Source organism: Rhinoraja longicauda, chromosome 20, assembly GCF_053455715.1.
Source record: "Rhinoraja longicauda isolate Sanriku21f chromosome 20, sRhiLon1.1, whole genome shotgun sequence".
NCBI lineage: Eukaryota > Metazoa > Chordata > Chondrichthyes > Rajiformes > Arhynchobatidae > Rhinoraja > Rhinoraja longicauda.
Window position 1 is genome coordinate 27,727,477 of NC_135972.1, and position 26,803 is coordinate 27,754,279.

A 26,803-nucleotide genomic window follows, 5' to 3' on the forward strand; every position below is an offset into this window, starting at 1 on the left:
GAGTCAGGAAGTCATGATGCAGTGCTATATAAACATAGAAAAATAGGTGCAGGAGTAGGCCATTCGGCCCTCTCGAACCTATTTACATATCTAAAGAAGCTTTTACAGTCAGTTTTTATATTCCCCGCAAGCTTTCTTTCATGCTCTTTTCCCCCCCTCTTAATTAACCCATTTGTCCTCCTCTGCTCAAAAAATAAAAACATTTCCCCCATTGTTATTTGAAATGACGAGGAATGGAACATTGTATAATTGCCTTGTGTAGGAAGTTTGTGTAAAGAGAGGCAGAGAAAGGTGGAAGAATTTCTGCTCTTCCCTCTCCCATGGACATCAGTATGACACAGCAAATGAGTCACTAGAATTTTCTTTTGTATTTTGGGATAGTAACTGATGCCAAAAAACACCTTTGAATATTGTCCTAAATTCTAATCCAACATTTGCTTTCTCTTCAAACATTTGATGATGCACAAAGTAATGATTAGAATGAAATTAGCTAATATTATTTCTATTGCAAAGTAATAACTGCAATTCACTTACCCCAAATTGCCATAAATACTGCATATGCCAGTGTTCCATAATTGTCAAATATAGATAATTTCTGTGGATTACATAAAAAATGCAATAAACTTGTGCACAATGATATTCTAAATGTAAACAGAGCTTGAAACATTAATCACTGTGACATTCTAATAGAATATACTTCTTTCATGCATAATTTCTGACGCCATATTCCATTTCATTTCTGAAATTCCATTAACACAGATGTTACCCCTGTCTTTTATGGAATTATATATAATAATAACATACGTCATAGGATATGATAAAAACGGCAGCACCTGACAAAAAAATTATAGACTCACATTTCTTAAAAGGACATAAAATGTACTTGAATATCTGGGAGATAGATTTTGAAGGAAAATCTAATTATGTTTTATTCCATTTCTAACTACTATGTTTGAAACGTAAATAAGATATTTTAATTTGGTATTTCCTGTAAAATATAAAGATAAAAAAGTGTCTCAATCTATAAAAGTCCTTCCATTACTTTCACCAGTAATTGAAAATATCAATGGCACCAGAACTCTCCCACTCCCAAATCTGATGGGGGAACTTTTCTGAAATGGAATTACTGATATGTTTTGATAATCTCCCACTCCAACCTTATATCATGAATCCATTTGCAAGGTTTGATCCTACTAAAATATATTGACTTCATTATGAGCTGAGTTTTAAGTTTAGTTAAATTGAAATAAATTCTGTTATCTTGTTTTTGCTGTCTTTACAATTGAACCTAAAACATGTCTTTACAATTGAACCTAAAAATTCAAAGAACCTACAATAACTCGTATTAACTTAATAGTTCCTTATTCACTGGAGCTTTGGTAGCTACTAATCAAAACGTTATTTATCATCAACTATTAGATGTCATGTATATGTATTATGTATACCTTATCATGTGTCTATACACTGTAAATGGATTGATTGTAATCATGGATTGTCTTTCTGCTGACTGGTTGACGTGCAACAAAGAGCTTTTCACTGTACCTCTGTACACGTGACAATAAACTGAACTGATATGTCTTCAAATCCATAATTCACAAATAAATTAAGGAAAAACTTGCTATTCACGACTGAGTTATTAATATAGATAGATCTCTTGGTAAATTCAGGCAAGTTAACGCCATTTGGGATAAAATTAAATTTCTACTGCATTTAGGTCATTGGCTATTTTAGCAATAATGCAGAATATTTATATAATCATATAATACATACATGATGTGAGATGTTATGAATGCACATACCCTTGAAGATTGACATGTAATATTGAGTCTCCAGTAGAGGCATTCTCTGTCACATTGAGGACACATGATGAGAAGACCTCCGATTTCAGGATCACAGACTTCCTGACTTGAGACAGAAACAGAGCAAAAACACAAAAAAATCCATTATTATAACGTAGAACAACTCCACACACACATTTAGGTTTCTTAAGTATAAACTGTGTTGAACAACAAATAATAATAAAAGACGGTAGTTAATGTAGTATTGTATAAAAGTGATACTGACGTTGCTAATAACAATGCTGTAACACTCCAACATAATTAAATAGCACATATTTTATGCTCTGAATTAAAAATGTTCTTAATCTGTTACTAAAGTAAACTACATAGGTTGATTTTCAACCCATCTCCAAATACAATACAATATATCTTCATTGTCATTGTACAGGGGTACAACGAGATTGGGAATGCGCCTCCCATACGATGCAATAATTCAATTAGCTAGTCAGTGTTAATTTAAACAATCCAATGAAACAAATTGTAACAGTTTTAAAACAGAATAAAGTGCAAGTAGATCTGTGCCGGATCACTGTGCGATGTGACCATCCGGCTCAGCAGGACCGGTTCATAGCAGCTATGGCCCTGGGGATGAAGCTGTTCCTGAGTCTGGAGGTGCGGGCGTAGAAGGCCTTGTATCGTCTGCCCGATGGAAGGAGGTCAAACAGACTGTTGCAGGGGTGTGAAGAGTCTTTAGAATTTATCTTAAAACAGCGTGGAAACAGGCCCTTCGGTCCACTGAGTCCGTGCCGACTAGCGATCATTCCGTACACTAGCACTATCCTACACGCTGGGGAAAATTTACAATTTTACCTAAGCCAATTAATGTACAAACCTGTAGGTCTTTGGAGTATGGGAGGAAACCGGAGCACCCGGAGAAACCAAAACAGACACAGGTGGAACGTACAACACCCGTAGTCAGAATCAAACCTGGGTCTCTGGCGCTGTAAGGCAGCAGCTGTAAGGCTGAGTCACTGTGCTGCCCCCCCCCCCCCCCCCACTACACCACTGTGAAGCCCCTAATTAAGAAATTAAGAAAAATTGCAACACTTGCCTAAAGCCACGCTCAGGAGACCTGGAATGATAGGATTGTTAGGGCACAGTGGGAAGCCACTTGCTCACTGAGTACATTCCTAACCTCTTCCTCCAAACCCTAAAACTTCCTTTTCCTCTTGACCAATATGAAGAAGAACCGACTAGAGGACAGGCCATCCTAGACTGGGTATTGTGTAATGAGGAAGGATTAGTTAGCGATCTTGTTGTGCAAAGCCCCTTGGGCAACAGTGACCATAATATGGTGGAATTCTTGCATTAGGATGGAAACTGACACAGTTAATTCAGAACTTTGAAGGTATGAGACGGGAATTGGCAAATTATACTTAAAGGGTTGACGGTAGAGATGCAATGGCAAAGATTTAAAGATCGCATCGATGAACTCCAAAAATTGTTCATCCCTGTCTGGCGAAAAAATAAAACGGGGAAGGTGGCTCAACCGTGGCTAATGAGGGAAATCAAGGAGAGTGTTAAATCCAAGGAAAAGGCATATAAATTGGCCAGAGGAAGCAGCAAACCAGAGGACAGTGGAGGCCAATTCACTGGATGTTTTCAAGAGAGAGTTAGATTTAGCTCTTAGGGCTAAAGGAATTAAGGGATATGGGGAAAAAGCAGGAACGGGGTACTGATTATAGATGAACTGTGATGATCATATTGAATGGTGGTGCTGGCTCGAAGGGCCGAATGGTGTACTCCTGCACCTATTTTTCTATGTTTCTAAGCTCCAATTGGTGACTCTTGTGTACTGCCTAGGTGAGGTCTGCTGTATGATTTTACCAGGTTGTATGCAAACCAAAGTATTTCGCTGCACCCCGTTACAAGTGACAAAGTATCATTGAATCAGTTTAGATAATACTTTGGCATTGGGCTTGGTTTTCTTGGATGAATGCTTAGCCTGGTGTTATAGAAACATAGAAAATAGGTGCAGGAGTAGGCCATTCGGCCTTTCGAGCCTGCACCGCCATTCAATATGATCATGGCTGATCATCCAGCTCAATAACCTGTACCTGCCTTCTCTCCATACCCCCTGATCCCTTTAGCCATAAGGGCCACATCTAACTCCCTCTTAACTATAGCCAATGAACTGGCCTCAACTACCTTCTGTGGCAGAGAATTCCACAGACTCACCACTCTCTGTGTGAAGCACAATACTATGTTTTTTTAACAGTCATTTAACATTTTGCTAATTTTTACCTTATTTGTTCAAACAAAATGTTTTCCTTACCTCCATGTACTGTCATCCATTGTTAGTATTCCGAAGATGAAACACAGGAGACCAGTGAACCCAGCAACGGCCAACATGCCCGTGTAGAAACCAAGCCAAGCAAAGTATATTCCAATCTTCTCTCCATAATATCTCCTGCAATCGGAATTTAAAAAAAACTGTTGGCAGGGGGTAAAATCTTCCAGTTAATGAAAGTAACTTCAAGTGTGCAATAAAACAGCAGAATTAGAATAGAGACAAGAAGGTTTGCACGTTTCTGATATCAGTATGGAGGTGTTCTATGGTGGAGAGTTGAGGTGAGAGATCTGCACACTTGGTTTCCTGTTCATTAAAGTTCATGTCCAGAAAACAAAGCCGAATGTGCAGTACATCTTTCAGTCTCAGTCTCAAATTATTGTTCTGTAAAGCAAAGGAGGCAGAATGCTTATATTATAAATTACCTTTTTTATTCAATGCCGGCAAGGCCAGCATTTATTGTCCGAGTCAATTGCCCTTAAATCGGTGGTGTTGTGCCAACTTTTAAAATTATTTCAGTGAAGACACAAACATACTGCTGTTGGGTTAAAGCATTATCTATTTATGGCGGTACTCAATCACTCGTCCGTGGATTGTCACCTTGCCGTGATGGAGAAGCTTGTGTGGTCCTGAGATCCTGAGAGCGATGCTGTCTGGAACTATGCTCCTGGTAGGGTCACCCATGGCGGTAAGGTCGAGAGGGAGGTCCCTGACAAAGAGCAATCCAACCAAGACTTCAATGGTGAAACAGGCGGAGGATGATGGCTGACTTTAGTGGAGTGTCACAACGGCTGGGAAGGCGGATGAAGGCTGCAGTGAGCAGGTGCTATAGATGGGAAGGTAGACGCTCCCGCCCCCACGAGTCTCGGGCAGATGAGGCCAGTCAGCCTGGGAAGGCAGTCCATCTAGGAGCGGGAAAACTCTGATCTACAACCTCCACTGCCTTGTGGCCATATCCAGCCATGGAAAAGACTCCAGGAGTAAACCTCAAGAAAAATCCAGTCAGAGTCCCTAAGGCAGTTCGTCCTTGTCTTCAACCTCGTTCTGGCAGCTCCTGGGACGGCGCTGGTGCCAAACTGTAACGGCTCTGCTGTTCCTTTGGATCGATCAGCGACGTGGAGAGGGGGGACGTGCTGCATGGGCAACAGCCTGTCTTTCATATGACATCGCCCAGGCTTGCATCCCACCACACATCCACGCTGCTCCAGCCGAGGTTTGGAGCAAGCAGCCAACAACCAGGATGCATCACCCATGGTCAGCCATGTCCTAGGGGACCTTAGACATAGATTCAATCAACTTTTGACAACGAGCATCTCTGCATATTTTCTATTTATTTCACATACTTTGCGTTTTCCATTTATTTCCATGATATTTAAAGCAGCAACATGTACAACCTAAAGTCTTAGATTAGCATCCACCATAGCAATCACATCTAGACCATAAAGCGCCTATTACTAAACAGCAGGCAAAATAAGTGTTTTATTTATGACAGAAATATCATACATTTTTCATTCACTTTTGGGATCTGGCATTGCCGTGAAGATCATAAATGATTATCCATTTCAAACTGGTGCTGGCCAGTTGCTTTCCTTTCAAATAAAGATCAATGTTAAATGTGTAACAAGCCACTGGTTAAAGTGCTCCGGTCGAAAAAAGGTAAAGCAGAGAAACGGTGTGGTGGCGCAGCGGTAGAGTTTCTGCCTTACAGAGCCAGAGACCCGGGTTCGATCCTGAGTTTCGTGCTGTCTATGCGGAATTTGTACCTTCTCCCCGTGACCACATGGTTTTCCCTGGGCCCTCTGGTTTCTTCCTACACTCCAAAGACGTACAGACTTGTAGGTTAATTGGCTTCGGTAAAGATTGTAAATTGTTTCTAGTTTGTAGGATGGTGCTACTGTACAGGGATCGCTGTTCGACTCGGTGGGCCGAAGGGCCTGTATCTGTGCTGTATCTCTAAACTAAACTAAACTATATTTGCCAGCAGCATTGGAAACAAAGGTGAAACTTTTCATTTTCTCCAAGAATCTTTTTTTTTTAAGTTGCATTGTTAAATTTTATTAGATACAAGTCATGCAAACATGTATATTGACATACTGATTATAATATCAACATTAAAAAAAGAAAAGATACTTTAGATTCTCACTTTCCTTTTATCTATTTTACTTTTACCGAGAGGGAAATCTTTAATCTTTTCTCAATCAATTTTCTTTTCAGCTTAAGTATTTTTGTGCATTAACTCAATAAGTGTAAAAGGATTTTATGGCAAATATTTGCCTTCACACAGCAGCATGTACTAAAATGTAATACCAGATATTTGCTCCCTGAAGGTCTTACATCTAATTTTGCACAATATAAATTTATACATTCGAAAGTAAATCTGTTGGAACCAATTGGTTGAAGAGCATTGGAAATCTAATTAAGAAAGCAGACAAAAATAAGAAATGGTAATACATTTATGCTATTTCCATCTCTGCTGCACAGCTTAAATATAATGCACAGTGGTGGACACAAAGACATTTGTAAAGTGGATATTTAAGACATAATTTGATCTGATACTCGCAATAAGCTGATTAATTAAGGATTGTGGACACTGCTGGCAAGTGCAGTATTTATGGTCATTAGCTACAAAATTTAATGGTCAGCCTGCAGCGACCATAGAGAGTGGTCCTAGGTGTCGAACCCTCAGATTGGCCAGCAAGGTCACGTGTGGGTGCGACCGTAAGGATTGGTCCAGGGAGTGAGACCGCTGATTGGACAGCGTCGTCACGTGCGGTTTTGGCGCCCAAAAGAGTCAGTTAGGATACTTCTTCGAAGTGAACAGTTAGTTTTAATGGTTGTCTGTAATCTCGTTAAGTAAACTTTGTGATCGAATATTGCTGTCGCAATAAACTTCTTCAACAAAGAACGAGCCTCCAGACTCGCCATATTGGTGACCTCGACATGATCCAGCCGATCACCGACCATGAGTGAACACGACGCCTAGTTTTTGGCTTCTATGCCCGGCGCACCGGAGCTAAGCGCGGTCAGCGTTCACCTTCCGTCGTTTTGGGCACATCAACCACAATCTTGGTTTGTCCACACCGAAGCCCAGTTTCACTTAAGAAACATCTCGGCAGACGCGACAAAGTACTACTACCTCGTCAGCGCTCTACCGCAGGAGACGACCGCACGGGTGATGCGGTTCATCGTCAACCCTCCCGCAGAAGACAAGTACGAGGCCATGAAGGCACTGTTGTTACGAACCTTCGGATTCAGTAGGCATGACCGAGCTAAGAGGCTTATGCACCTACCGGATCTCGGAGATCGGCTGCCGTCCGTTCTCATGGCTGAAATGTTAGCGCTAGCAGGTGAACACACGGATTGCCTCATGTTCGAGCAGGCATTCCGAGAGAAGCTTCCCGAAGATGTCAAACTCATGCTCACGGATTGTTCATTTAAGGACCCCGTGGCATATGCAGAAAAAGCCGATGCGCTCATGGCGTCCAAATCAAAAAGAAGCAGTTCGATCAACAAGGTCTCAGCATCAGCGGCCGCGCAACAGCGGCATCAAGATGGCGCCGCGTCTCCCGCCATTTCTCCAAAAGCCCGCCAAAAGGATCCGCACAAGCGCGGCTGGTGCTATTACCATCTACGATGGGGTGGAGAATCCCGCAACTGCCGCTCACCTTGTACCTTCTCGGGAAATGCCTCGGCCGATCGTACATAGAGGCGGTTGCGATTGGCCAGAAACTACGCCTCTACGTCCGAGATCGATTCACGAACACAGAATTTTTGGTTGACACGGGAGCCATAGTCAGTATCTTACCGCCGACCGCCCTCGAGACCAGATCGGGTAAGACAGGTCCTACCCTCATCGCGGTTAATGGCAGCTCCATCCGCACGTATGGTACGCGGACAATGTCCCTGGCTTTAGGCATCCGCACGTATGAATGGCCATTCATTATCGCGGACGTCAGCCAGGCGATCCTAGGCGCAGATTTCCTCAGGGCCTTTTCACTAGTCCCCGATGTCCATGGTAACGACCTTCGACCCTCCCTGCCAGCAGCGATGAGCCCGCCGCTCCGCCGGCCGCCACCCCGCCCAGCCCTACTGTCCGGGCCGTCGTCGCGGCTCCCGACCCGTATGCTGAGGTCCTGGCGGAGTTTCCAGAGCTGCTCATTCAATGCTTCGACGCCCCTTCGGCCAGGCACGGCGTGGTCCACCACATCCGCATCGAGGGCCCCCCGTTTTCGCTCGGGCCCGGAGGTTACCGCCCGACAAGCTGGTGGTGGCACGGGCAGAATTCAGGAAGATGGAAGAAATGGGCATTGTCCGTCAGTCCGACAGCCAGTGGGCCTCGCCGTTGCATATGGTCTCCAAAGCATCTGGGGGGTGGAGACCATGCGGCGATTAACGGCGCCTCAATGCCGTCACCACGGCTGACCGCTACCCCATACCGCACCTCCAGGACTTCTCGTCGGGACTGGAAGGTGCCGTGGTGTTCTCCAAGATCGATTTGGTGTGGGGCTACCACCAGATCCCTGTGCGTCCGGAGGACATACCAAAAACTGCCATGATCACTCCGTTCGGGTTGTTCGAATAGTTGCGCATGCCTTTCGGTTTAAAGAACGCGGCACAGGCCTTCCAGCGACTCATGGACCGTGTTGGTCGAGATTTGCCTTTTGTGTTCATTTATTTAGATGATATCCTGGTCGCCAGCCCCTCGGAGCAGGAACACCTGGCCCACTTGCGGACTGTGTTCCAGCGGCTCCAAGAACACAGGCTCATCATCCAACCCTCCAAGTGTCAATTTGGCCTCCCTTCTCTCGATTTCTTAGGGCACAGAATCACCCCTGCCGGCGCCACCCCTTTGCCCGAGAAGGTGGAGGCTATCCGGGCATTTCCGCGGCCCACCACAGTGAAGGGTCTGCAAGAGTTCGTGGGCATGGTGAACTTCTACCATAGGTTCGTCCCAGCAGCAGCGCGGGTCATGCGCCCGCTCTACCAGTGCCTCGCGGGTAAACCTGTAGAGTTGGTATGGTCCTCGGCCGCAGAGTCGGCCTTTGCAGCAGCTAAGGCGGCTTTGGCAGACGCCACCATGCTGGTCCACCCAAGCGCCTCTGCCCCCACGGCCCTGACGGTTGATGTATCTGACGTGGCGGTGGGAGGGGTTTTGGAACAGCAGGTCGGTGGCCTTTGGCAGCCCTTGGCGTTTTTCAGCCGGCAACTGAGTTCGGCTGAGCTGAAATATAGCGCCTTTGACCGAGAGCTTCTGGCTCTCTACTTAGCTGTCCGTCACTTTCGGTATTTCCTAGAAGGCCGCCCGTTTGTGGCCTTTACGGACCATAAACCGTTAACTTTTGCTTTTTCCAAATTGTCCGACCCATGGTCGGCCCGCCAGCAGCGGCACCTGACTGCCATCTCTGAGTTTACCACCGATGTCCGTCATGTCGCGGGTAAGCTTAATGCCGTTGCTGACGCCTTGTCTCGGCCTGCTGTTTCCCCGATTTCAGCGGTAGAATGTGAGGTAGATCCCCAGGAGCTTGCGGAGGCACAGCTCCTGGCGGACACCGCCTCGGCATACCAGGAAGAAGAAGGTGAACTGAAGAAGGGTCTCGACCCGAAACGTCACCCATTCCTTCTCTCCCGAGATGCTGCCTGACCTGCTGAGTTACTCCAGCATTTTGTGAATAAATCGAGTTATAAATGGAACTGAATGTGGTACAATCATCAGCAAACAGCCTCAATATATAAAGTAATTGAAGATAGTTGGTTGTAATGAACTCATTGCTTTAGTTTGTACATTTTTCCTGTGACTGCATTTTCCCTGTGACTCCCTGTTTCGCTGTGCTCCGATTTCCTCTCACATTCCTCTCACACTTACTGAATTGTCCCTGGAGTGTGGGACAGAACCAGTATAAGGGTGACTGTTGGTCAGTGTGGACTAGGTGGGCCTAAGAGCCTGTTTCCACGCTGTATCTTTAAACTAAACTAAAATCTCCTCCCACTTGAAAATTGCTTCGGTTTAGCAAAGTTTGCTGCAAAAATAGTATCTGGCATGATACATATGTAAATATGTACAACAGATGGGGACTTATATTGAACTTAATTTGGAATCTTGAATCCTCTCCTGCCCTTTGTTGGTTGGTTGAAATGATCCCAAACGAAACAGGTTAAACAGGTTTTTTTTAACGCAAAGGGTGGGGCAGTAACGTGGTTGACATACTAAATTACAAAAGCCTGGCAGAAGATTAGGCTGCTCTGTGTTTCACTCATTCAGTTCCTACCTGAGTCGTGACAAGAATGCTGTGCTGAGCAGAGGTCATGGCAACTATGTGTTGAAGGCAGGAAAAATTACAACAATGAACAAATTGGAAGGAAGTCCTTATTACTTGCAGGGATACGTTCCAAGGAACATGGAGATGATCTCGGCAAATCTGTCAGCTGATATGTACATTAGGCTGTTGTTTGTTGACTACAGCTCAGCGTTCAACACTGCCATCCCCTCCAAACTTATCAATCTCATGAAACTGTCTCTGCTTGTGCCTATGTAATTGGATCCTCGTCTTCCTCATCAGCAGACCACAATCAGAACGAATTGGCAATGGTTCCTCCTAGATGACCATCAGCCTATAAGCATTTGTAGTGTGCTCAGTCCCATTCTCCACTCCCACATTGTACCCATGGTTATATTGCTAAACATAGTTCCAATATCATCTTTAAATTTGCTGACCATTCCACCATTGTTGGCCGAATAATGAGCAATGATGAGTCAGAGTACAGGAGGGAGATTGATTATCTGATTGAATGGTGCCAGACAACATTCTTGCTCTTTGTGTTAGCTGGACCAACACGCTGGTTGTTAAGGGAAAGGCAAGGATCGATGAACCTGCCTTTGTTGACGAGTCGGCGATAGAGTCAACAACCTCAAGTTCCAAGGCATGCATATCTCTGAGGATTTCTCTGGATCCAGCAGATTGATGCAATCACAAAGAAAAGTTCATCAATGCTTCTACTTCCTTAGAAGATTGAGGAGATTCAGCATGTCACAAAGTACTCTATCGAACTTCTACAGGTGTGCAGTAGAGAGCATACTGACTGGTTGCATCACAGCTTATTTGGAAACTTGAATGCCCAGGTTCAAAGGATACTACAGAACCACCTTGGATTTATACCATAGTCCACTCAATCAGGGGTATTGACCTCCATACCATTGAAGAGACTACAGGAGTGCTGCCTCAAAAAGGCAGGTAACATTATCAACCATTACCACCCTGGCCAGGCTCTCATCTACCTAGTACTATTAGGAAGGTGGTACAGGGGCCAGAGAACCATGATGTCCAGGTTCAGGATGGCTTCTTTCCAGCAACCACCAGGCTCTTGAACCACACTGCACAACCTTAACAACAATCCCACCAAAGCAAAGATCTACTTTAGGTTTTGGTTTAGTTGCACTATCTACTTCGGTTTTTAATACTATTATGGTCTAGATTATTAATGCATTATATTATTGATTATTGTATATTTATTGTTGTGTTATTATGTAAATGGGCCTATAAAGCTGCAGCAAGTAAGAATTTCACTGTTTCATTCCCAGCGCATATGCCAGTTAAACACTCTTTCCACATTACTCTTGAAAGCCACTGGCTGTGGGTATAAACAATTAACAAAATTACAATTTCCCTGTATTATTTAATGTTAATATGTGGTAATTTACTGTACTGAATTTCTGTTGAATCTTACCAGCTGCTTATTTATAACTTTTTACTACATTATTTGAAATGATTAGTTATTGCTTCAAAGGCATACATTATGTAATTGACTAATATTTGGGATGACTGACAGACATTGCATATTTTCATTGCTATGTCTCAGTTTTACCCACTCTCGACAACCTTGAAATGTTTTTTTGTGGAATACAGATGTAATATTCTAAATGTAGTCTTTTAAGTTAAGAATGAAGGAAGAAGTACCTGATGAGGTCCAAAGGCTGCAGTTTGTAAAAGTTCTTGGGATGAGCCCATTCCTGGTATAGAAGGAACCTTTCATTAGGACACAATGGGTCTGACGATTTCTGGTTGAATTTACACTGGAAGAGATAAGTATGTACCATACTTTATTAAGAAACTTGAATATTAGTCTTAGTAATATTTGTTGCTTCACTCGTCAGAAATATCCTATCCAATATATTGATAGGGCTGAGACAAAATACTTCCATTAAATTGCTAACTTAACCTTTACAGATTTTAATGGACAGAGCTTGTCTTGGGCTGGTAATTCTTATATGTTTACTTTCATTTTAAGTATGAAAGAACAAAAAAGTCCCTACTGCTCCAGTCTCACACAACTACTTTGCAGGTGAGCCTAAGACTCTGGGACTGTACCAACCCATCAATTGGTATGGAGAAAATGAGAGATATATTTTTATGAAGTAGAGTTATAAGATTGCTCAAGAAACTCTATAATTTCAGTGTGTCAAAACTGTCTTTGTTGGTATTCTTACATCAATAAAACATGGTTTAACATATGCCGATTTATGCCATACAGTGTATATAAACAAATCTCTATGTCAATAGACAATAGACAACAGGTGCAGGAGTAGGCCATTCAGCCCTTCGAGCCAGCACCGCCATTCAATGCGATCATGGCTGATCACTCTCAATCAGTACCCCGTTCCTGCCTTCTCCCCATACCCCCTCACTCCGCTATCCTTAAGAGCTCTATCCAGCTCTCTCTTGAAAGCATCCAATGAACTGGCATCCACTGCCTTCTGAGGCAGAGAATTCCATACCTTCACCACCCTCTGACTGAAAAAGTTCTTCCTCATCTCCGTTCTAAATGGCCTACCCCTTATTCTTAAACTGTGGCCCCTTGTTCTGGACTCCCCCAACATTGGGAACATGTTTCCTGCCTCTAATGTGTCCAATCCCCTAATTATCTTATATGTTTCAATAAGATCCCCCCTCATCCTTCTAAATTCCAGTGTATACAAGCCCAATCGCTCCAGCCTTTCAACATACGACAATCCCGCCATTCTGGGAATTAACCTAGTGAACCTACGCTGCCCGCCCTCCATAGCAAGAATATCCTTCCTTGAATTTGGAGACCAAAACTGCACACAGTACTCCAGGTGCGGTCTCACCAGGGCCCGGTACAACTGTAGAAGGACCTCTTTGCTCCTATACTCAACTCCTCTTGTTACGAAGGCCAACATTCCATTGGCTTTCTTCACTGCCTGCTGTACCTGCATGCTTCCTTTCATTGACTGATGCACTAGGACACCCAGATCTCGTTGAACTCCCCCTCCTCCTAACTTGACACCATTCAGATAATAATCTGCCTTTCTATTCTTACTTCCAAAGTGAATAACCTCACACTTATCTACATTAAACTGCATCTGCCATGTATCCGCCCACTCACACAACCTGTCCAAGTCACCCTGCAACCTTATTGCATCTTCCTCACAATTCACCCTACCCCCCAGCTTAGTATCATCTGCAAATTTGCTAATGGTACTTTTAATCCCTTCGTCTAAGTCATTAATGTATATCGTAAATAGCTGGGGTCCCAGCACCGAACCTTGCGGTACCCCACTGGTCACTGCCTCCCATTCCGAAAGGGACCCATTTATCCCCACTCTTTGCTTTCTGTCTGTCAACCAATTTTCTATCCATGTCAGTACCCTACCCCCAATACCATGTGCCCTAATTTTGCCCACTAATCTCCTATGTGGGACCTTGTCGAAGGCTTTCTGAAAGTCGAGGTACACCACATCCACTGTCTCTCCCCTGTCAATTTTCCTAGTTACATCCTCAAAAAATTCCAGTAGATTTGTCAAGCATGATTTCCCCTTCGTAAATCCATGCTGACTCGGAATGATCCCGTTACTGCTATCCAAATGCTCAGCAATTTCGTCTTTTATAATTGACTCCAGCATCTTCCCCACCACTGATGTCAGACTAACTAGTCTATAATTACCCGTTTTCTCTCTCCCTCCTTTCTTAAAAAGTGGGATAACATTTACTATCCTCCAATCCACAGGAACTGATCCTGAATCTATAGAACATTGAAAAATGATCTCCAATGCTTCCACTAATTCTAGAGCCACCTCCTTAAGTACCCTGGGATGCAGACCATCAGGCCCTGGGGATTTATCAGCCTTCAGTCCCATCAGTCTACCCAAAACCATTTCCTGCCTAATGTGGATTTCCTTCAGTTCCTCCATCACCCTAGGTTCTCCGGCCCCTAGAACATTTGGGAGATTGTGTGTATCTTCCTCAGTGAAGACAGATCCAAAGTAACGGTTTAACTCGTCTGCCATTTCTTTGTTCCCCATAATAAATTCCCCTGTTTCTGTCTTCAAGGGACCCACATTTGCCTTGACTATTTTTTTTCTCTTCACGTACCTAAAAAAACTTTTGCTATCCTCCTTTATATTATTGGCTAGTTTACCCTCGTACCTCATCTTTTCTCCCCGTATTGCCTTTTTAGTTAACCTTTGTTGCTCTTTAAAAGAGTCCCAATCCTCTGTCTTCCCACTCTTCTTTGCTATGTTATACTTCCTCTCCTTAATTTTTATGCTGTCCCTGACTTCCCTTGTCAGCCACAGGTGTCTCTTACTCCCCTTAGAGTCTTTCCGCCTCTTTGGAATAAATTGATCCTGCAACCTCTGCATTATTCCCAGGAATACCTGCCATTGCTGTTCTACCGTCTTCCCTGCTAGGGCCTCCTTCCAGTCAATTTTGGCCAGCTCCCGTCTCATGCCTCTGTAATCCCCTTTGCTATACTGTAATACCGACACTTCCGATTTTCCCTTCTGCCTTTCCATTTGCAGAGTAAAACTTATCATGTTGTGATCACTGCCTCCTAATGGCTCTTTTACCTCTAGTCCCCTTATCAGATCAGAATCATTACATGAAAATTAGAGGAATTCTGTCCAATGTACAAACACTTAACTATTTGTTTTGTAAGTATTCATTCCAATAATTAGATGACAAGTATTGAGAAACAATTAATTACCTAAATTTACTTACATCATGGAGTGTATAAGCTGCCTTGTATGTATTTGAGTTCAGAAGCTTAGTAATACCAAACTTGCTGGGTTTTCCTCTTTTATATTCACTGCGATTCAAAATATAATTGACCTGCAAAATTAAGTCGAAAATTGATTTCTAGAAAAAAACACAGCGCGAGAATGAAAAAATGTTTAAATTGTTCATTTAAAACTAAAACTAGAAAATATGATAATCAGACCAAAATGTAAATCGTTCTTTATTTACCCCGTTTGTTCCAAATTAAAATGAGCTATTTGCCAATGGGATGGCAGAAGCTTAATTGAATGAGATTCTATTTGTGGATGTGTAAATATGAGCAAGTATTTTTAAATATAAATTCAGCGTGAGGAATAGTGATCAATAACTTACTATCCTGCTTCGAGTTGCTGGTGTGAAAAAGGCGTCACGATTTTGTGTGTGGAAACTTTTTATACGGTTCATCTCAAATGGTGCTGTGAAATATTCATCCTCTGGTGGAATCTTCTCTTCATCCACTGAAAAAAGCTTAGTGATGCAGTTAAATGTGGAGCTCTTCTGTTTTAAATCATTGCAAAGTAGAGGTAGTTTTATGTGAAGGACTTCAGCATAACGACAGAGGATCTCCCAGGGTGCATGGAGTTTTAGGAAAATTGTCTTGAAATCTAAAATCTTAGATAACAGATGAACAGCATAAGATGAACAAAATGTGCATTTATTTAATGTTCCAATAATTACTTTCAATACACAAATAAATTAAATACAATGAAATTGATACCAATCAAGCATGCATGTAAAAAACCTGTATAGTTAAAGAGGGATACAGCATTGAAACACCCCTTTGGCACACCAAGGCCTTACTGACCATCAAGTACCAATTTCTACATTAATTGTGCCCTAACCCATTATTTTCTCTCTACATTTCCATCAATTCCCTTCAGATTTTGGGGGCATGGTGGGGGTAAGTTACACCAGAAAATTAAGCCACCAACCTGCGCATTCTCAGGCTGTGGTAGGAAACTGGAACACTAGAAGCTAACCAGTGCAGTCATATGGAGCTTATGCAAACTACACATAAAAAAAACATAGCACAAAAAGTAAGGAAATTTGTGTTTGGTAGATTATTTCTTTGTTGTAACAATGCTTCTTGGCAATAAATCTTATACCGTTGGAAAGCCTGTTTATTTCCCTTTTAAATGGTGCAACATTTGTAAGGAACATGCATTTGTGGGATGAGCAGCAGAGCTGAGTATATGGGTTGCGCCCATGAAAAATTTGCCAAATCTTCTCTGCCAATGCCAAACAGCTTATTCTGCCATTGACTCTTGTTCGGTGTTGTTTGGTGGATTGGATGATTGAAGTCTGAAGAAACAAGACATATTGGCAATTTAACAATTTATTCATTTAATAAACAGGAGCCACAGTAGCGTGTGGAAGAACCATACACAGTCATAACAGCCTGGCACCTCCTCCTCATGCTGGTCACCAGCCTGGTCACACACTGTTGTGGGATGGCATCCCATTCTTGTCAGCACCTGGGGGTACCAGAAGCTCAAAACAAGAGTCAATAGCAACAGCAGAATAAGCTGTTTGGCATTGGCAGAGAAGATTTGGCAAATTTTTCATGGGCGCAACCCATATACTCAGCTCTGCTGCTCATCCCACAAATGCATGTTCCTTACAAATGTCGCACCATTTAAAAGGGAAATAAACAAGCTTTCCAACGGTATAAGATTTATTGCCAAGAAGCATTGTTACAACAAAGAAATAATCTACCAAACACAAATTTCCTTACTTTTTGTGCTATGTTTAGATAGCATTGGATGTCAGGATTGAACTTTGGTGGCTGGATATGTGAGGCAGCAGCATTACTGGCTATGCCATTTCCACTCTTATTCTCAAACAAGTTTGAAATCTATTGAGAACATTCTTAATACTTAAAAAAGAACATTTGGCTTCTAAAAAATACCCTTGTATATACTTATACTTTTGTCCAGTCACTCTACACTTCCATCCCCCACATGGATGGTCTTGAAGCCCTCTGTTTCTTCCTCGACCGTAGAACCAGCCAATCTCCATCTACTAACACTCTCCCCCGCCTAGCAGAGCTGGTTCTTACCCTTAACAACTTCTCCTTTGATTCCTCCCACTTCCTCCAAACCAGAGGCGTAGCTATGGGCACTCGCATGGGCCCTAGCTATGCCTGCCTCTTTGTCAGGTACGACGAACAATCCCTGTTCCGGGCGTACACTGGCCCCATCCCCGAACTCTACCTCCGCTACATCGACGACTGCATTGGTGCTACCTCTTGAACCCATGCAGAACTCACTGACTTCATACACTTCACTTCCAATTTCCATCCTGCTCTTAAATATACTTAGACTATCTCCGACATCTCCCTCCCGTTTCTGGACCTCACCATCTCCATCACAGGAGACAGACTAGTGACTGACATCTACTATAAACCCACTGACTTGCACAGCTATCTGGACTACACTTCTTCCCACCCTATCTCCTGCAAAAAGTCTATCCCCGACTCCCAATTCCTCCGTCTATGCCGCATCTGCGCTCGGGATGAGGTGTTTCACACTAGGGCATCAGAGATGTCCTCATTCTTCAGGAAACGGTGCTTCACCTCTTCCATTATAGATGAGGCTCTCACTAGCGTTTCTTCTACATCCCGCAGCTCCGCTCTTGCTCCCCCTCCCCCCATTCGTAACAAGGACAGAATCCCCGTCGTTCTCACCTTCCACCACATCAGCCAGCGTATCCAACAAATCATCCGTGACATTTCCGTCACTTACAACGGGACCCCACTACTGGCCAAATCTTCCCATCACCTCCCCTTTCTGCGTTCCGCAGAGACCATTCCCTCCGTAACTCCCTGGTCCACTCGTCCCTTCCTACCCAAACCACCCCATCCCCGGGCACTTTCCCCTGCAACGGCAGGAGATGCAACACCTGTCCCTTTACCTCCCCCCTCAACTCCATCCAAGGACCCAAACAGTCTTTCCACTCCTTCTGCCCACTTCTGCGTTTCACTTTTCAATTCTTGTTTTATTATCTGCCAGTTTCCTATGTTATTTGCCACTGGGCCTATGATGTTTGCTCAGCAATACTGCTTCTCTCTTCATGCCCATGTTAATTTGTTTCATCTGAAACTCATGTACCTCTTGCACTTGTTATTTTGTTTACCTTCACTGTTGCTATTTATATTCTCTCAATACCAAGGTACCCAAATATAATTTACTAGCCCCTCTCCCACGTAAGCAAATTTATCTCAGAAACCTAAGCCATTCTGCCCTGTTATTTGCCGCCCCCTGATCTGATTATACTTTCCCTTCATGCTATCTTTAAATCTTTTTTGTTTTAGTTCATGTTAACATTCTGACTTCATTTTAGGATCCTTGCTCCAAAACCCCGTGTACATCCCACCTGCGAGGAAAAGAGGTGTCTACAAATTATAACTGTAAGTCAGCAGATCTATAAATGAGCACTTTGAACTTAGGAAATCACGTTTGAATCATTAAGGCCATTGTTATATGGGAGGCCTACATTTGGAGTTATTATTGTTGACATGAGAGAAAAGAGTAGAGGGGGGATTGGCTGGTAGATGTGAGGTGAGGCAAGAAGTAGCAATTAATAAGTGAATAAACTGGGGAGAGGTTGATCAGTAGATGAGTCAGGTGAGGGAGAGATGGGAGAGATGGGGGAGGGGGTAAGACAAGGGGATGAAGATTGTGGAATCTGATGAAGATTGTGGAATCTGATGAAGAAGGAAGATGGGGAGTGAAATGTAGAACCAGAGGGAAGAATGGTGGGTAGAAGAAAATGGGGGGGTGGAGGGGAGGGGATGGGGGAGGCAGGCAGGAGGGGTGGGAGGAAACGGAGTGTGGTAGGGTGGAAGGGAATGTGGGGAGCTGCAAGGGAGATGGGGGGGGGGGGGGTTGAAAGAACAATGGAGGACCCAGAGTGGGAAGGGATAGGATATGAACAGATGAGGAAAGGAAGGAAACTCGGTGATGGGGCAGGGGAATGGCAAGAAAGATGTGCACAGGCAGGGTGGGGTGGAATGGGGGAGGGTATCTGAATAAATGAGAAAGGGGGGCATTACTGGAAATTGGAGACTCCAATGTTCACGCCCTGGGTTGTGGACTTCTCAAGAGGAGTATGAGGTGTTTTTCTGGAATGTTATTAATATTATTACGAGTTCACAATTCTCAGTCTGTAGCCTCACACAAACCATTCTAATACCCCAATCCCTGTGTTTAATTTACACGTGTACTGGTGGCATATGACCCCCACACTTTGGAGTGCTACCATGTGTTTGGGAACTGGGAGAGTGGGGTTGTGGACGGCAATGGGGAGACTGGGGAAGAGGGTGGTGGGATGGGGGGGTTGGTAGAAGGAAACAATACCCAGTGGTGACCTAATCACTATTTGCTGCAGTTTTACACAGTTCCAGCATAACCTTATGATGTTTAAATTCTATGCCTTAACTGATAAAGTCAATGTAGTAGGTGGCAAAATACATTGGAAATAGGGCAGGAGGGAGAACATTGGACTGAGGAGTTTGACCAAAGAATATAAAGGGATACTAGACCAAGTGGACCCGTTGGGCCCAAACCTCCCCTGCATTGGTGCAGCACCCTCTCCTCCTCCACTTCCCCCCCCCTCCCCCCTCCTCCTCCCTCCCTCCCTCTCCTCCCCTCCCTTCCCCTCTCCCCCTTCCCCTCTCCCCCTCTCCCCTTCCCCTCTTCCCCTCTCCCCATCCCCTCCCCCCTTCCCCTCTCCCCCTTCCCCTCTCCCCCTTCCCCTCTCCCCCTTCCCCTCTCCCCCCTTCCCCTCTCCCCTTCCCCTCTCCCCCCTTCCTCTCTCCCCCCTTCTCCTCTCCCCCCTTCCCCTCTCCCCTTCCCCTCTCCCCCTTCCCCTCTCCCCCTTCCCCTCCCCCCCTCAACTCCCCTTATTCTCCCTCCTCCCTCCCTCCCCCCTTCCTCCCTAGGAGATAGATTTAAAGTTTGAAATGTGAATAACTTTAAAAATATAACACTGATTTCAATGAAACCTTGCATTAACACCAAAGGGACGATGGTGAGTAAGATGGGCCGAAAATTGTCGCGCTATCGTGTACCGTTTTGGCTGTAGTTCAGGAACAAACAAACAAATAAACAAGAGTTTTAGTATATAGATAAAGCCAAATAAACAGCAGTACAAGCTCTAGCTGCACATTGGCCAACATTGGTTTGGAATAACCCAAGAGTTGGGGCTGGGAGTTAAGCAGCAAGTCCATGAGAAAAGAAAGCCATGAGTCAAGTCAATAAACGAAAATGCCTTTAAAAAGAAAGATGCCTCACAGAAAAAACAGTGAAACTTGCAGATTAATTTTTAGTCAACATCATTTCAGCAGGAGGTAAAACATTTGAATGAGTACTCACTGATCTTGTAGCTTCTATCTGCAGCCCTGCTTTCTTTAAGTTTTCTTGAAAGAGAGCTCTTTTCCTCTGCACAATTTTAAAAAACATAGAAAATGTCAGAGGCTTCCCCAAGTTTACATTCATAGTCTGTTTCAAAATATTCACCCACCCATCACATTTATGCAACAAGAAAAATAATATTTTGTCCTGGAGGCTAAACTTTCAAATACTTATAACATAGTCACTCTTAATATTGTAGAACACATCTGAGTAAAACCTGTAAGGAAATTGATTCCCACTCATGGCTTCATTCCCCCCTTGGCTTCATTTAGCTTGTGCGTAACAAAAATTGCATGATTATACAGAAGAACATTTTGCAATTTAGCTCTGTTCTAACTTATGAGTATGTTGACTTAAGCTGACAGACATGTACAACCTTACACAATGACACATTGAGAGCCCCTAACAAATGGCTCGATAGGCAAATCATATTAAATGAAAAATGACATGCTACTAAGAGAAGGCCCATTACATTGTGAAGGAGTCTTTTTGAATGCAATCATGGAGTCATAGAGCTATACAAACTCTTCAGCCCATCTTGACCATACCAACCAAGTTGGCATTCTGGGTTAATCACATTTGCCTGCACTTGGCTCATAGAACTTTGAACCTTTCATATCCAAATATCTGTCCAAATATCTTTTAAAAGTCGTAATTGTAACCACTTCTATAGCTTCCAATGGCAGCTCATTCTCGATATGGACTACCTTCTGAGTGAAACAGTTGCCTGAGGTCCCTCTTAAATCTTTTGCCTCGCAATTTAAGATTATGCCCTCTGGTTTTAGAATCCTCCAAGCTGGGAAGGTCCTGCTCTGGTTAGACATACTAAAGTGCAACACCACACACATGTCACAGTTAAGAGCAGGTTAAGAGATTAAGAAGTTAAGAGACCTTCGGTTTCCTCCCACACTCCAAAGGTGTATAGGCATGTAGGTAAATTGATTTGGTATAAATGTAAATTGTCCCTAGTATGTGTAGGATAGTACTATTGTGCGGGGATCGCTGGTTGGCACAGACTCGGTGGGCCGAAGGGCCTGTTTCCGTGCTGTGTCTCTCAACTAAACTAAACTAAACTTTAGGTGTTGGTACTGAGCAATGGCTGACCAGTCCTCAGGTCCTGATTGTTCTCATCCAAAGGACTTAAAGAAGTGACTAGTGAAATAGTTGACCCCTTGGTTTTAATTTTCTAAGATTTGGTGGAGGTTCCATTAGATTGGGAAAAGGCAAATGTATACAGAAAACAGGGAAGCATAGGCCTGTTGGCATCACATCAGTCAAAGAGAAAATGTTTGAAACTGCCATGAGAGACAGGGTCCTTCCAAAAACTCAGGTTACGAGGCAAAGCTAATATGGTCATAGTCACATTGACAAAGTAAAACATGCTATAATGGAATCTATTACTGTACACTTTTCCAATGAATCTAAGAAATATAAATTCTACTAAGACATATTACAAAATAAAAATTAACTTTAATACGTTACTTCTAAGAATTAAATAAACAAGCGTATGCAAACAATTAGAATGAGCAGACTCCAAGTTTGAGTTAGGAGAGGAGAGAACAAGTATTCAGATTTAAGGAAGGCGATTTCAAGGGGATTCATTAGGGCGGCAGAAAATGATGGCTTTGGTCTTTCCAGTGCGCAGGAAGATTTCATATGACTTGGTCATGGGTTGAGAGATGTTGACGTGTGTAGGAAGCTGAGTCTATGAATGTTCTCCATTTGAAAACTGAACAAAGCACTTCTCTTTTAACATGCAGTTGTCACTATTATCTATTTTTATTCCAGATTTTTATCTCCTGCAATTTCTCTATTTTATCATTTTCATTGCTGTCATTTACTGCTAGACAGCATTTCTGGAAAAAACCCCATAGATTAAAACTTTGTTAATCTGCCATACTCTGGACTTTGCTAGTGTCAGAAGAGCTGATTTTCCAGACAATGGGATGCTATTCTATTAATGCTTTAACACACATTTAATGCACGTTTTAATTTGCTCTGGTCCAATACATGTTCAATTGTTTTCGCTTTACCTAATGTATTGAAAGTGCTCTGGGTACTCTGGTGATTCTTATGGAAGTATCAAATCTATCAGCAACCACAACTCTGTTTTATTATCATCACTAACAACTAACCTTTGCTTAAATGGATTTGCAGGGACCATTCAAGTGTGAAACATTCATTATTTATCCTGATAAATGTTGTTGATGAGGCTCCTGCAAATGGTGCAATGTAGGAAAATCGCTTTCCAATTTTTCCACTGAGTGGTTTTTGTAGATCACTCCAATCCTCCAAAGAGGCAATAGTCATCTTACCATGTTGTTCTCAAAATACAAACAAAGGGAATTTCCACTTTAAACTAAATTGCTGAGTTCACAAGAATATGAGAACATAGAAGCAGAAGGCCACTTGGCCCCTTGAGTCTGCCTTGCCATTCGATTTCATTATTGCTGTTTTATGTTCCCTTCAACTCTTTGCCAGTTCCCCATAATGTTTAATTCCTCATTCTTTCAAATATTTACCTATCTTAACTTTAAATATTTCTAATGAACTGGTCTTCACCACGCAAAAGGACAGTAAATTCCATAAATTCACCAGCCTCTGAGAGAAGAGGTTTCTATGCACATCAGCTTTAAATGACTAGCCTCTCATTTTGTAGCTACCTCCCCTTATCCGTGACTCACCCACTAGTGGAATCATCTTAACATCTCACACAGGTTCTGTATTGATGAATGTTTGGCTCAAAGATGAGGAGAACTGGCTTCAAGAGATATCGGTTAAGGTATATGAACCCAACCATGTGCATCCAATCATATTAACACAGTGTCAATATTATGACTTGAGAATGGCATCAAATATTTAAGTCACTGTGGTCGCCCAGCCATTGTTGCCTGTTTTTATGCAAGTCACTCTCAAAGAATGAGGAAGTACACACCTACAACTGACTATCTAAAAATAAGGTAGTGTTTCAAACATTCAGCCATAAAATATATCCAGAAACGTAACATAAAAAGAAAAAATATAGGAGCATCTGGTGATGTGTTTAAAATGGGAGAACTTCCTGCAGGGTCCTCCTCCAATGATGGCTATGCGTGCAGGATTGCATCTTTTTGATAATGTTTTTGGGAGTCTATCACCCTGCTGGTGACACAATTGTATACTGTTAGGAAGGAGAGTAGCCTTAGAAGTCCTCAACATTAACTTCAGACCCCATGAGATCTCCCTCAGGTCATGCATGGACAGGAATACTTTGTACTGATTATCATCTACTTTTTGCTTAGAAACCCTTCCTAAACTGAACACCATTACATGAATCATGGAAGGCACAGAGTATATTCTTACATTCCACTATTCCACATTGGGCGAAAGTAAGGTAATGGGGAGTGGGCAGGAGGGGGTTGCTTGATGTATAAAAAGCTCCAGTTCTCAAAGTAGACCTACTACAAATGGTGACACTTGGGTTGGAAATTCAAATGATTCTCAACAGACTGAGCATCTTAAGAAAGCTCATTAACTGTCTGAATATGGGCACAAAAGAATAATTCCACATTTTTCCTTGAGAGCAACAGCTGTTATAAAATTGGTAATTGAGCACGACATCAACTATACTGAAGCCCATGTGGATCTGGAGGGAAACCTGGTTCTGGTTGGTATCATAGTTAGCACAAAGAAAACAGTACATTGTTTGTAGTTGTTGCTAACCAGTCACCTCAACTGTGCTAGAGCAACATTCCAGGCTTCAATCCTATTGGGGTTTGAATCATGGTGTGAAGAAGTCTGAAGAAGGGTCTCGACCCGAAACGTCACCCATTCCTTCTCTCCCGAGATGCTGCCTGACCTGCTGAGTTACTCCAGCATTTTGTGAATAAAGGGGTTTGAATCATGGAGGTTTTGTATTGCTCTGCACTTAAACACCTTGAAGTACTGTACTGGAGAATCTGCAAACTGCACATTACCACAACTGACCCAATTATAAATTCCATTAGCATTCCATTTGAATACGTTTGCATTGCAGTTGATCCCAGAGGTCATATTCTTGATCTTCAGGCTTCTCTTTCCATTGAAATCAGTTTATTACTCATCAAATTACAGTTGAAAACCCTTAATTATTACCAGTGTCACCATACATAAAAGGGATTACACAAAACAATGCATTCAACAAATTTCTACTTTTTTTGTAAACTATTTGGATCTAAGTTTAGTTTCATTAGTTTAGAGATACTGTGTGGAAACGGGCCCTTCCACCCACTGAGTCCATGCCGACCAACGAATCACTCGTACCCTAGTTCTATGTTATCCCAGTTTTACATCCTATGCACTTGGCAATTTACAGAAGCCAATTCTAGAAGCATGTCTTTGGAATGTGGGAGGAAACTAGAGCACCTGGAGAACACCCAAACAGTCACAGGGAGAACGTACATTGTACAGACAGCACCACTAGGTTTCTGGTGCTGTAAGGCAGCAACTCTAACGCTGTGTCTCTGTGCAGCCTCAGTTTTAAATTATTTATGGTTGTTGGATGTAAAGATTTGCAAAATATGCTAGTATTTCAATGTGTACAAAAAGCAATTTATTGCATCTATTTTTTTTTATGGGCAAGATCCTTTCTCATGAATACTATCAGGAGTGCTCTGAACAAGTAGTTACTTCTATCCGGAATCTGAAGCGATATTACGGAAAAGAGAAAACCACAAGTCAGCAATTAGAATTAAATAAAAAATGCATATTTGCTCTCTCCATAGTATTTGATCTTGAACTGATTGCATCTATTTATCTATATTTCTGATCTTTTTGGATAGCATGTTTTACAAAGATTTTCAGTGTAACTCGGTACACGCGATAATAATAAACCTGAACCTAAAGTAACAGTTAAACTGTGGGGATGATGAAATGAGAATAATGCAACATACTTCTCCAATGATAGTCATTTAGTTAGGTACTTGGTCGGAGAAAACAAAAATCTAGCTTGCAGCTCAATGGTGATGGAAAATGTACTTAAGTACTAGTAGAATGAACAAGTCATACCTTTTTGCTTAGAATTGATCGCATTTTCTTTTGATCGCCTTGTTTCCTCTGCTCCTCTTCGTAAACCAATATAAAGTCAATTCGACGTTGACCATCAGCGAAAAACACAGACTCTTCATTACCATTAAACTCAACCTGCATCGAGCAAACATTATATTTCATTTCAAAGTATGTGACAGGAACAATGAGAGGGTTACAATCAAAACTCATTGCAATCAAGTATGTTCACTCTTGCCAGCGTTTGGGAGAGTCAATGGCCAGGAAACAAGCGCAACATATGACTAAGCAAAAGCAACACATTTGCTCAGGTACAAAGGTATCATTTTTGTTTTCCACATGGCAGGGAAATGAATAATATAATCAAGAGCCACCCATGAAGTCTATTTGATTAATAGAAAAATTAGCTAAGCCAAATAATTACTTAGGAAAGGTATTGCAGCAGAAACACCTTGATGAATTTATTGAGTAATCAAAACTCTCAAGTGTGTATTCATACCAAATTGTTAAGCAAGCCAGCATTACGAATGATTCATTGTTGGTTTCTTATGCAGGATAGCAGTAGGCGACAGTGCATGCTGAAAGATTTCCAATTGTTTAAAGCATTTTCTCTCTTATTTATTACTTTGATACCTACCTTTAGGAAAGAATGGATCTTTCAGCATTAGGTTTGATTGACTTTTGTCATGGACTACCTCATGTTATGAAAATGCACAGCCGATTTATGTACAGATGATTAATTTGCAATTGTTACATAAGGGTGTAACAGGACTTTTGAGTCACACACTATTTGTAATATTAGCCTAAAGTGTAAACCAAAAGTAGCTTCTGGGAGTGAAAATAAATGCATAAATTGTGCTTTTGTGAAAATTGAGGATTGAGTTAAGTGTCAAAGACTCTTCACACCCCTGCAACAGTCTGTTCGAACTTCTATCATCGGGCAGACGATACAAGGCCTTCTACGCCTGCACCTCCAGACTCAGGAACAGCTTCATCCCCAGGGCCATAGCTGCTATGAGCTGGTCCTGCTGAGCCGGATGGTCACATCGCACAGTGATCCGGCACAGATCTACTTGCACTTTATTCTGTTTTAAAACTGTTACAATTTGTTTCATTGGGTTGTTTAAATGAATACTGACTAGCTAATTAAATTATTGTATCTTTTGGGAG

General features: G+C 42.6%; 1 protein-coding gene across 1 annotated transcript in view; it reads right to left on the bottom strand.

The window, feature by feature from the left end:
- Positions 1–26,803, bottom strand: part of ano6 (anoctamin 6) — a 99,005-nt gene that overhangs the window by 14,329 nt on the left and 57,873 nt on the right. The window contains exons 3-10 of the mRNA XM_078416624.1: positions 25,637–25,771; positions 20,573–20,638; positions 15,531–15,809; positions 15,141–15,251; positions 12,081–12,196; positions 4,114–4,248; positions 1,800–1,905; positions 535–595 (exon numbers count right to left, since the gene is read on the bottom strand). Coding sequence (XP_078272750.1) covers positions 535–595; positions 1,800–1,905; positions 4,114–4,248; positions 12,081–12,196; positions 15,141–15,251; positions 15,531–15,809; positions 20,573–20,638; positions 25,637–25,771 — 1,009 coding nt within the window. The remainder of the gene's footprint in view (positions 1–534; positions 596–1,799; positions 1,906–4,113; positions 4,249–12,080; positions 12,197–15,140; positions 15,252–15,530; positions 15,810–20,572; positions 20,639–25,636; positions 25,772–26,803) is intronic.